This window comes from Tursiops truncatus, chromosome 21, assembly GCF_011762595.2.
Source record: "Tursiops truncatus isolate mTurTru1 chromosome 21, mTurTru1.mat.Y, whole genome shotgun sequence".
NCBI classification, from domain to species: Eukaryota; Metazoa; Chordata; class Mammalia; order Artiodactyla; family Delphinidae; genus Tursiops; species Tursiops truncatus.
The window spans coordinates 12,945,137-12,957,818 of NC_047054.1; the positions used below are offsets into that span (position 1 = coordinate 12,945,137).

At 37.4% G+C, this 12,682-nt stretch overlaps 1 protein-coding gene across 6 annotated transcripts in view; it reads left to right on the forward strand.

The window, feature by feature from the left end:
- The window catches only part of PRIMPOL (primase and DNA directed polymerase), a 40,286-nt gene that overhangs the window by 23,171 nt on the left and 4,433 nt on the right, over nt 1-12,682 (forward strand). For 5 of the 6 annotated variants that reach the window (XM_019921466.3, XM_019921467.3, XM_073798590.1 and 2 more), the window contains 4 exons: nt 4,757-4,919; nt 6,700-6,782; nt 8,780-8,869; nt 8,945-9,053. In XM_019921466.3, coding sequence (XP_019777025.2) covers nt 4,757-4,919; nt 6,700-6,782; nt 8,780-8,869; nt 8,945-9,053 — 445 coding nt within the window. The remainder of the gene's footprint in view (nt 1-4,756; nt 4,920-6,699; nt 6,783-8,779; nt 8,870-8,944; nt 9,054-12,682) is intronic. The other variant, XM_019921468.3, reaches the window with a different exon arrangement.

Genomic DNA, 12,682 nt, shown 5'->3' on the forward strand with positions numbered 1-12,682 from the left:
CCTAACATATGATCTGTCCTGGAGACGGTTCCATGTGCATTTCAGAAGAATGTATATTCTGTTGCTTTTGAATGGAATGTTCTGTAAAGTCCATCTGATCTAATGTGTCCTTTAAGGCTAATATTTCCTTACTGATTTTCTTTCTGGATGCTCTATCCATTGAAGTAAGTGGGGTATTAAATTTTTCTACTATTATTGTATTGCTGTCTATTTCTCCCTTTAGGTTTGTTAATATTTGCTTTATATATTTAGATGCTCCTATGTTGGGTGTATATAAGTATTTACAAATGTCCTTTTCTTGTATTGATCCCTTAATCAGTTATCATTATGTAATGCTCTTCTTTGTCTCTTATTACAGTCTTTGTTTTAAGTCTGTTTTGTCTGATACAAGTATAGCTATTCCAGCTTTCTTTTTGCTTCTCTTTGTTTGGAATATCTTTTTTTACCCCTTCACTTTCAGCCTGTGTGTATCCTTATGTCTGAAGTGCATCTCTTGTAGGCAGCATATAGATAGGTCTTGTTTTGCTTTTTTGTTTGTTTTTGTTTTTTAAAGGGAAGCCAACGTTGCGCGAAGATGTGGAATCTTTTTCTTTAAAATTTATTTTTATTTTTGGTTGTGTTGGGTCTTCGTTTCTGTGCGAGGGCTTTCTCTAGTTGCGGCAGGCGGGGGCCACTCTTCATCACGGTGCACGGGCCTCTCACTATCATGGCCTCTCGTTGCGGAGCACAGGCTCCAGATGCACAGGCTCAGTAGTTATGGCTCATGGGCTTGGTTGCTCCGCGGCATGTGGGATCTTCCCAGACCAGGGCTCGAACCCGTGTTGCCTGCATTGGCAGGCAGATTCTCAACCACTGTGCCACCAGGGAAGCCCGGTCTTGTTTTTTTATTCATTTAGCCACTCTGTATCTTTTGATTGGAGAATTTAGTCCATTTACACTTAATTGATAGGTATGTACTTATTGCCATATTGTTAATAGTTTTCTGCTGTTTTGTAGTTCCTCTGTTCCCTTCTACTTTTCTTGCTCTCTCCCTTTGTGGTTTGATGACTTTTCTAGTGGTATACTTAGTTTCCTTTTGTCATTTTTTGTATTATCTACTATAGGTTTTTACTTTTTGGTTACCATGAGGCTTGCATATAACTTATAACAGTCTATTTTAAGTTGATAACAATCATTTAATTTTTTTGGCTGCATTGGGTCTTCGTTGCTGCGCGCGGGCTTCCTCTAGTTGCGGTGAGTGGGGGCTACTCTTTGTTGTGGTGCATGGGCTTCTCATTGCGGTGGCTTCTCTTGTTGTGGAGCATGGGCTCTAGGCATGTGGGCTTCAGTAGCTGTGGCATGTGGGCTCAGTAGTTGTGGCTGATAGGCTCTAGAGTGCAGGCTCAGTAGTTGTGACGCATGGGCTTAGTTGCTCTGTGGCATGTGGGATCTTCCCAGACCAGGGCTTGAACCCATGTCCCTGCATTGGCAGGGGGATTCTTAACCACTGTGCCACCAGGGAAGTCCCTAGTTTTATAAGTCTTAATCCACTACCTTTACTATATATTTACCTTTACCAGTGAGATTTATACTTTCTTTCTTAAAAAAAAAAAAAGGACTTATTTATTTATTTATTTTTGGTGTGTCAGGTCTTAGTTATGGCATGCAGGATCTTTGTTGAGGCATGTGGGATCTTTGATTGTGGTGTGCGGGCTTCTCTCTAGTTGTGGTGTGTGGGTTTTCTCTCTCTAGTTGTGGCGTGCAGGCTCCAGGGCACGTGGGCTCTGTAGTTCTGGCGCTCGGGTTCCAGAGCGTGTAGGCTCTATAGTTTGCAGTACGCAGGCTCTCTGTTTGAGGTGCGTGAGCTCAGAAGTTGTGGCGCACGTGGGCTTAGTTGCCCTGCGGCATGTGGGTCTTAGTTCCCTGACCAGAGAACCTGCATCCCTGGCATTGGAAGGTGAATTCTTTACCACTGGACTACCAGGGAAGTCCCCATATGTTTTCTTGTTACTAATTAACACCCCTTTTATTTTTTCAGTTTAAGGAAGTCCCTTTAATATTTTTACAAGGCTGGTTTAGTGGTGTGGTGGTGAACTCCTTTAGCCTTTATTTATCTGGGAAACTTTCTCTCTCCTTCAATTATAAATGATAACTTCAGGTAGAGTATTCTTGGTTGGAAATTTTTTTTTATGTCAGCCAGATTGAATATATCATACCACTCCCTTCTGGAGTAATAGTCTTATGGGGGTTCCCTTGTATGTAACAAGTTTTTTCTCTTGCTACTTTAAGATTCTCTCCCTTTAACTTTTGGCATTTTAATTATAATGTGTCTTGGTATGGGTCTCTTTGGATTGATCTTATTTGGAACTCTCTGGGCTTCCTGTATCTGTATGTCCATTTCCTTCCCCAGGTTAGGGGTGTTTTCAGCCATTATTTCTTCAAATAAGTCTTCTGTTCCTTTCTGTCTCTGTCTCTTTTTTTTCCTCTAGGACTCCTTTAATGTGAATGTTAGTCTGCTTGATGTTGTCCCATAAATCCCTTAAGCAGTCTTCACTTTTTTTTCCATTCTTTTCTTTTTTTGCTGCTCTGATTGGATGAGTTCCTCTGCCCTGTGTTCGAGTTCACTGATCCTCTCTTTTCCTTCATCTAGTCTGCCATAGAACCCCTCTAGTGTATTTTTCAGTTCACTTACGGTATTCTTCAGTTCTTTGATTTATGTTTGGTACTTTCTTATATTTTCTCTTTGTTGACGTTCTCATCGTGTTCCTCCATTCTTTCCTGAGTTCAGCAAGCATCTTTATGACCATTATTTTGAACTCTTTATCAGGTGAGTTACTTTTCTCTGTTTCATTAAGATTTTTTCCCCTGAGGTTTTATCTTGTTCTTTCATTTGGAATATATTCCTCTGTTTCTTCATTTTGCTTGACTCTCTGTGTTGGTTTCTACCCATTAGATGCAACAGCCACTTCTCCCAGTCTTGAAGGGTTGGCCTTGTGTAGAAGATGAACTTTATTATTCAGTCGTGTCTTAGCTCATGTTGTCACAAACCTCTGTGCTTGTCCAAGCAGCCTATTTTTTATATATATATATATATATATATATATATATATATATATATATATATATACACTTTTTTTTTGTGTGTGTGGTATGCGGACCTCTCACTGTTGTGGCCTCTCCCATTGTGAAGCACAGGCTCCAGACGCACAGGCCCAGTGGCCATGGCTCATGGGCCTAGCCGCTCCACGGCATGTGGGATCTTCCCGGACTGGGGCATGAACCCATGTCCCCTGCATCGGCAGGTGGACTGTCAACCACTGCGCCACCAGGGAAGCCCCCTATTATATTTTTAATAGCTCCTAGTAACTGAGTGTGTGCCAAGAGCAGTCAGTGCCCCAAAGGGGAGGATCTCAGTCAGCACCTAGATTCAAGCTGATTGGAAGCCAGACCTTCAGGCAGCAGCTTTTAAAAAATGCAAATATATACACTCCTGTGGGACCACAAGCCTAAGCCCTGCTAGTCACCAGAGCCAGGCAGTCTGGCTGGGCAGGAGTCACAAAATTTGGGGCTCCAGATGAGTGTATAAGCTCCTTTTTGAGAGATACTGGTGAGCTGTAGTGAGGTGGAGGGAGAGTGCCAAGATGGTGTCCACTGGCCTCCATTCCCTAAGAGCCCCTAAGCTCCAGGACAAGCAAATAGGCCTCTTTGTTAGAAAGACTGGGGGTATGTTTAAGTCTGCTGTCTATGCAGTACTCTGGGACTGGTAGTCTACCAAGAGCTGTCTCTCTGATTGTTACAGCTCCATGGGACCCAGGATCACAAGCTTCCCTAACCTCTAGAGCCAGGAGATCAAGAGTATCTGGATGGTAGCCACAGAAAGTGTGTCACCAGCTGTGAAAACCAGGGCAGCAGATGTGTGTAGAAGCTCCCCTCTGGGAGCTACTGGCACTCTGGATCATGGCAGAGGGAGAGCACAAAGATGGTACCCACTGCTGGAGCAAGGCAGAGGGGTGGTATGAAGACGGCACCTGCTGATAAAGTAAAAAAGAAAGATGGCTCCCTCCAGCTTTAGCAAGGCAGAAGGAGAGCAGGAAGGAGGTACCCAGCAGCCTCTATCCTTAGAGAATATCCCAACAGGACTTGCCCCTCAGACCAGTGCTTTAAAATTAGTAAATGAGTCTCTTTCACATAACAAATGGGCGCTTTTCAATGGGCTGCTTCTGCACTTGACCCTGGGGCAGGTGAGTCTGCACGTGAGCCCTTTAAGAGCCGTTTTCAGTTTTCATGGCCCTGTGGGTCTCGTGGGTGTGAGCCAAGTTGGTCTTCAAATCCAGGTGTTTGGAGGGCTCATCTCTCAGGTGCTGGTCTTAAAAGTTGGGGTGCCTGATGTGGGGTATGAACCCTGTACGCCTTGGGGAGAAGTTCCGGGTTTGCGTTCCCTTCTGACTGTGCTGCCGTGCCTGGGGTGGGGTTTATGGTGAGAGTGCCTCTCAGCCTTTCCTATCTGCTTCCGTCTGAGTTCTCTGTCGTTTGTCTGATGTGAAGGGGCCATTCCGGTTTTCAGATTTTTTTCTACAGGAAATTGTTCCATGTATAGCTGTAGATTCAGTGTGTCCCTGGGAGAAGGTGAGTTCAGGATCTTCCTACGTCACTATCTTGAACCACAACCAGGTGTTTTTTCTAATAATACTATACAGAATTAACTTAATATTTGCTGACTATAAAAACAAATCACTGAAAACATGCATTCATATTGTTTTATTAATTTTTGATATAGGAGTTTATACAAGAAATAGAAACTTTCGACTGTATAAATCATCAAAAATAGGAAAGTATGTGCCTTTGGAGGTTGCTGAAGATAACAAATTTTATCCTGTACAATCGGAGAATATTTCCAAAGAAAATCAATATTTCCTCTCTGCTTTGGTCAGCAATGTCAGGTATATAGGACCAGAATTAAATCATTGTGTGTTCATGAATATTTATTAAGCAGTGAATGGTACTGTATATTACTAAAATGTGAATTGTATAAATTTTTTATATCTTGAGTAAAAGAAAGTCATTTCTTAAAATTCTACGTTAACTGTTCTTTTTTGTCCAGTAAATAATAATAGTAAAAGTTATTTTTTAACCATTTTTCTCTTTATATCCTTTTATGATTATATTTGATATATTTTCCAGTTTTTAAAAGTGATTCTATAAAAATGAAAAATGACTTGTATTGCATTTGGAAATGTAATTACTGTTAACATTTAATTTTCTTTTTATATATGCACATACAGAAATATAATTTACATAGCTCCTTCATTTAAAACATATTTCTTGAGATCATTATTTATATTGTTTTGTCACCTGTTTTATCCACTCAACATTATGTCATGAATATTTGTCAAGTTAATAATTACCAACAGTAAATTGTAAATAAAATTGTTGATGTGTATATAATTTTCCATTATACTGATATACTCTATTGTCAGTTCTGTTACTGAACATTTAAATTCCCATGTTTTGGACATTTTTAAAAAGTGTGAAAGACATCTTTCAACAGAAATATATGCCTTTATTCCCCTTCACTCTGGGCTGGCAATTTCTGTTAGTGTAGGACATGTGGTTAAAGATCAGGCTGAATTGCCTCGCTGAATTAACTTGTTCTGATTCTTCTCCTTTTTGCCTTTCCTACATATAAGTTTAAAGAGAAATTCCATAGAGATAAATTTTAATAAAAATACTTAAAATACACTGCCATAAGGCAAGTTGTGTCCAAATGTTGATTTGATAGCAGTTACTCAGGAGGGTGGGAAGATACATTGTTTTTCTCTATATATTTATGGACTATTTGAGTTTTCATAACAAATCTTAGAAGTAACATCAAAGTCTTAGTTTCCTTACCTTTAAAATGGAAATAATATTAGCATCTATTTCATGGAGTTGTGAGGATTAAATAAGAGCTGTATGTATGTGCTTACAACAGTGCCTGGCACATGGTCTCTGCTCAATAAATGTTAATTATTCGTCATATCTGAGATTCTAGAGGTAGCATGGTCCTAAAAATTACATGATTCTTGCTCCCCACTGTTGCTGGCACCAGAATAAGGTCACATTCTGTCATGTATGGGAAAAGCAACACAGTTGGTCTCTAATAACAGCCTGAAAGTACAGGTAATCTCCTGATTACCAAATCTCATTTCTTTTGTAGTTTCAATGTTAATTTTACAGAAGTGGAGAGTTCTTCTGAGTAGAGTTATCTTAATTGTCATTTGTGTATCCAACTAAATATCAGGTATTTTTCTTCCTGAAATAAAGGCTAAATTCTTTATGGTTATGAATGTATTTTCACTTTCAGTTAATTTTAATCTATTTTCCCTTTGATTTCATCCCTCTCTTTTTCTTACTATTATCCAGACTTTGTTAACATAAATTTCAAAGGCTCTGTATGTTTGGGGAATAGTTCATTCTGCAGCTTCAGCAGTCCTAGTGTCTTCTGATTTACTCTGTAGTAGAGGAAAGCATCAGTTTCAAATGATCACCAAACTACTCTTTTTTTGTATGGGTTGGATTGGTGCTTTTGTAGGCAAATGTGGCATAAATATCCTAGAACAGTTATCTGTTGAACAAAGGATTTTATTATGAAATTATTTGAAATTGTGTCCTTTCGGTAGTCACGTCTCTTTAATTCTAATATATATTGTTACTTTTTGTTGTACCTATTTTCTTCTTCAGATTCTCAGATACTTTACGAATTCTGACATGTGACATGTCTCAAAATAAACGAGTTAAGAATTTTAACCATACCAGTACTTCAGGTAATTTTAAGAAAACAATTTCCTATGAAAATTTAAGGATGCAAAATTTATTTTGCTTATAAATCTTAAATCTTAAGTATTCATATGTAGTGATCCTTCAGAACAACTGGGTTTCTATCCAAAATGGAAAAAGTATAAAAATTGATGTATTTTAAGCTTCTTTACTAATTTTCATTTTATGGTATTTTGGGGGAAAATATGAAAATGTAGATTGTTTATATAAAAAGCATATTAAAATGAAAAAACAAAGTTCTCTTCACCCCTCTGTCCACAATCAAAGATGGGTAACCACTGTTAATAACTGCCTGTTTAACCCAGTAGAGCTTTTCCTATATTTCCTGTATATGGAGAGCTTCTGCATTCTTTTTTTTTTTTTTCTGCGGTATGCGGGCCTCTCACTGTTGTGGCCTCTCCCATTGCGGAGCACAGGCCCCCGACGCGCAGGCTCAGCGGCCATGGCTCACGGGCCCAGCCGCTCCGTGGCATGTGGGATCTTCCCGGACCAGGGCACGAACCCGTGTCCCCTGCATCGGCAGGCGGACTCTCAACCACTGCGCCACCAGGGAAGCCCTGCATTCTTTTAATGGCCATATAATTTTTCACAAAATCTATGTGTTCTTCATTCCTATACTGAAGAAAATATAGATCTTTTTCTAAGATATATATAAACTCTCCAGTAAATATTTTTATACGCATATTTTGGGCTATCATTTATAGTAGTGGAACTGAAAATTTAAATGTACAACAAAATGGTTACATACTGTAAAATTGGTTACATACTGTAAAATACTCTGTAGCCATTTGATTTAAATTTATAAAGCCTATATAATACGAAAAATGCCCATTTATGACGTTAAGACTCAAAATTATATGTGAGGTATGATCACAGGTTTATTTTAAAAATATGGATAACATTTTCTTATGTTTATTTTCCTCTGGTTGTTTAACAGTTATTTCTAGACATTCCTCTCATTTCTGCTGTAATATATTTTCCAAAATTTCTTAAATTATGTGTACTATTTTTGTAAGTGAAATCGGGCTTTATTTTAAGAAGAGTATTCTGTCTTTAAATTTAAGTAAGATTTTAAATAAATTATTTTTAATTATTCCATTAGAGTCTTAGAAAATATAATGAATGTCAGTGCTCTACAGCTAAAGAGCACTGGAGAACACACCTGTGGTAAGCTGAGTTTATTACTGGTCACCATGGTGGAGAATGCACACCATAGGAAACTGAGGGCATCTCAGTAAAAGGGTGTTAGAAAGGACTTATAGGATTCAGGCTTGAGTTAGATGCTTTTGAAGTCTCCAAGGAAGTGTGTTTGTTTTGAATTGGGTGCTGTCAGTGACAATTTTATGATTAAATATCTTGATAAATCTTATCTAGAAGGAAGGCTGACTACAGAGAGACTAAAGCTACAATTGGCAAAGAAGGAGCAGCTACTTACATTAGACAAGATAGGTGGGCACTTGGTCATTTTTGTGGTTTGGAAAATGTTCATATTTTGTCTGTGTTCATACATGAGTACAGAGTGGTGTTCATTTATGTCTTGAATCATCATGGCCACAGAGTGACCTTATCTGATGTTGAAGTTCTGTGAAATAGTTTATGATTAATAGGAGAACACCAGGGCTGAGCTGTGAGTCCCCAGCCAGCTTGTAGCAACACCAAGGCCTCAATGATAATACTAGGACAGCTCCTGGATGCAAGGGACTGCTTTTCTCTTTATCAGAATGAAGCAAGCAACCGAAGTGATACTAAATGCTTTTTATGCAAATTAGCTAAAACTTGATTTAATTGAGAGGTCTGAATTTTACCTGCTTCCTTGTAAGAATCCATGACTGACTAAAAGACAAACTGCAGAGAAGGCCAAAAAAAACCAAAACGAACTGGCAGGGGCAGGTTGCAAAACCCCTGGTTGTACTAAACAACTTAAAATGTAACTCCTCATGTTTTAGCCGTTATGATTTATAATTAATTTTTCTTTTTGTTGCAGTAGAAACCATTGAAGGTTTTCAGTGTTCACCTTACCCTGAAATTGATCAATTTGTTCTCTTGTTGGTGAATAAAAATGGCATTAAAGGAGGTAAACAGTCTTATTCTTAATTAACTGTTATATGATACAATAATAATATCTTTAGAAACATTATTTGTGGTTCAGGAATTCGGCGCTGGAACTACTTTTTCCCAGAAGAATTATTGGTTTATGATATTTGTAAATACCGCTGGTGTGAAAACATTGGAAGAGCCCACAAGAGTAATAATATCATGTAAGTAATATTGTTTGAGTTCTGTGTTTAACCAGTATTATATCTTAAACGTTTATAATTTTTAAAGATGAGAATATAAAAGTGATTTTGTTATAATAGATTTAGTTGTAATTCAATTTATATTTTATTTGGTTTGTGTTTATTTTTTTTTAGGAGTTTATTAATTTACTTTTGGCTGTGTTGGGTCTTCGTTTCTGTGCGAGGGCTTTCTCTAGTTGTGGCAAGCGGGGGCCACTCTTCATCGCGGTGCGCGGGCCTCTCACTATCATGGCCTCTCTTGCTGCGGAGCACAGGCTCCAGACGCGCAGGCTTAGTAGTTGTGGCTCATGGGCCTAGTTGCTCTGCGGCATATGGGATCCTCCCAGACCATGGCTCGAACCCGTGTCCCCTGCATTAGCAGGCAGATTCCCAACCACTGCGCCACCAGGGAAGCCCTGGTTTGTGTTTTTTAATATTTGAGTTTCTTATTACCTTGCCTCTAGCACATATCTTTATTTGTACTTTATTTGGTAAAATAATCCCTTAAATAGTAAAATTTTGAGGAAACTAAAGTAGAATTAAGTGGGGCTAGAAAGAAATGAGAGGTAGTAGCCATTGGCCCTTGACACCTATGGAGTCAAATCAAAAGTGAGCAAATTTGGACCAGAAGGAAACTACTCCATCAGTGTTTAAGAATTGGAGTTAAGGTTACGTTAACATGTTCAAGACAAAGAATAGTATAGAAGGGAACCAGTATTTATTGGGTGCTTGCTGTATATGCCACGCCCTGTTTTTAGAGTTTTCTTTTAAATGCCCCTGGCAAAAGGAGAGGAAGTAAAGGAAGAAGTAAAACCATAAGAATTTTAAATCATATAAGGAAATATTTAGAATAGGGATGAAATAGAAACCCAGTAGTTATCATTTATGATGTGAGAAATTTTGCTATGTTTTAATACATAATGTTGAAGCTCAGACTTTGATATATCAAGCTTTTATAGCACATGGGCCAGATATGAGAAAATGATCATGAAGCTTTTGTTAGAAAGCCGGAAAACATCTTCGATATTATTATTCAGTGCTATATTATATATGTAGATTAATTCAGTAAAGAAAAAAAAACTTTAAAAACTATATGCTCAGTGCAGAAAGCTGTAACAGAAAAACACAAAAGACAAGACCACCCATAGTCCCAGAACCAGTAATATCTATGGTTAAGATTTTGGTGTATCTTTTTAGTCTTTTTTCTATGCATGAAAGTTTTCCAGAAAATCATTATGATACAATGATCATCTTTTAACTTCTTGAGATACTTAGGTTGCTGTATGTTTCTTTCTGAAGAATTACCAGGTTGTATTATGTATCCACAGTATATTCTTTCTCTTAACTGTGAGATACATCATATATGTAAAAGTGTGTATATAATGTATTGATATATGTACATTTTAAGAACTAATACTAAAATGATAACTTGCCATATCTGTCACTCACCATAAGAAACAAAATTTATCCAAACCTCAGAAGTACCTTGTGGGCCCAGCCCCAGTTTGTTTAGAGATTATAGCTATTATCCTGGATTTTGTGTTAATCTTTCCCTTGCTTCTCTTTATGGTTTTTCCATATATATTTGTATCTCCAAACTGTATTATTTCATTTTACATTTTTTTGAATCTTAGGTAAATTGCATCCTTTGACTTGCTTTTTTGGTCAACATTGTATTTGTGAAGTTCATCCATACTATACTGCAGCATGTAGCTGTTGCTTATTCTTGTTTTCATCATTGTATATGATGTCATTATACAAATATAAATATACCAGGTCATCTATTGTCCTACTATTTGGCTTGCTGCTATAAACAGTGAAGCTACAAATAGTCTTGTATATATCACTTAGTGCACATATGCAAGTTTTTCAAAATATTTCTAAAACTAGAACTGCTGAGTCATAGATATGCACATATTTAATTTTATTAGATAATAAATTATTAAATTTATTATTATTAAATTATTAATTTTATTAGATAATAAATTATTTTTCCACATGGTCACACTACTTTACACTCCCACCAGCAGTGTTTTCAGATTTTGTACTGATCCATATTCTTACCAAAACCTTACTATTGTTAGATTTAAAAAATTTGTTTTGCTAATCTGGTGAGTTTAAAATGATATTGTAGTTTTCATCTGAATTTCCCTGATTACTAACAAATTTGAGGATTGGATTGTCAAACCTCACTCATACGAATCAGAGATCTTACCCAATGATAAGCTTTACTAGTAGCTTTAAAGATATAAGGAAGCAAAGGCACAGGTGAAGCAGAGTGAGGCCTGGGACATCTGGCACGGTGACCCAGCTCCTTCCTGCACTGGATGCTTTTCTCTAACTCAGGTTGAAAGCTGAGGCAGAAGTGAGCAGTCACTGTACACAGCAGGCAGCTTTGAAGTTATGAAACATCTGTGTTTTATATTCATAGTTACATAGCATGTGTGACATGTCCAGGGAGCCATGCCTTATAAATCCAGACTCTAGGTTTGTTTACCATATGCAGAAACATCCTGTGAAGAACATTCTACGTAGATAAGGACTCTCAACTTAGCAAATTGCCATCGGTCCCCAGACTTTCTCAGTTATGTTGCCCTTAGTATTGTAATAATTTTTTCACATTGCTCCAAGGACAAAAGAAATACCTAACAGTTTATTAATCAGTTTCAAGCAACTTAGTATTTGTCCTAATAATTTAGTAGCTCTTTGAAAAAAAATGTTTATCAATTGAAAGAAAATATTTGTATTTCATTTTTTTAAATTGAGGTATAATTGACATTAGCTTCAGGTGTACAACATGATTGCAAAATGATCTCCACAATAAGTCTAGTTAAATAGTTAACATCCATCACCATGGATAGATGCAGTTACAATTTTGTTTTTTTTTGTGATGAGAACTTAAGATTTACTCTTAACAATTTCCAAATATATAATACAGTAGTATTAACTATAGTCACCATGTGTACATTATATCCCAATGACTGACTGATTTATACCTGGAAGTTGGACCTTTTGAACCTCCTTAAATGTAATTATTAATGGGATGTGTGTCCTTTTGAGCACTGCATAAACTCTTAAACCTTGGAATTAGGCTGGACACTGCCACCCGCACTGTCACGTCTCATTCCACATTTATGGTGCTTATCATCACAGCCACCACCAAAAAACCCAGCTCTACAAAGATAGGACATCACTGAAAGGAATGAAGAAAGGTGATATATTGAAGCTATGAATTACAAGCAAGTAGTTTGCGGGGTGCTTGACAGATGTGGTATCACCGTTTCCCTAGAAAGATAAATATCCTACGTCACTCTGGGGCACTTTGGTGTACAGTTTGGGAACTGTAGCATTAGTCTGTTTATTAGGAAGTCTATTGGAATGTTTATGGGGCCATTAGACTGGGTTGCCAGCATTTTTCTCTCCTTGGTAAATGTCCCAATACCACACAGACTGTTAACAATTGTTTCCTTACTAGTTAAATTAAAAAAAAAATTTTTAGTGGTTATAGGATTGTTCACGTTTTCTTTAAGTTTGCTTGCTTTGGTTTATTCTTATCTAGTACTTTGTCTCTTCTACCAAAATTTTCAGCATTACTGGAAAAAGTTCACAAT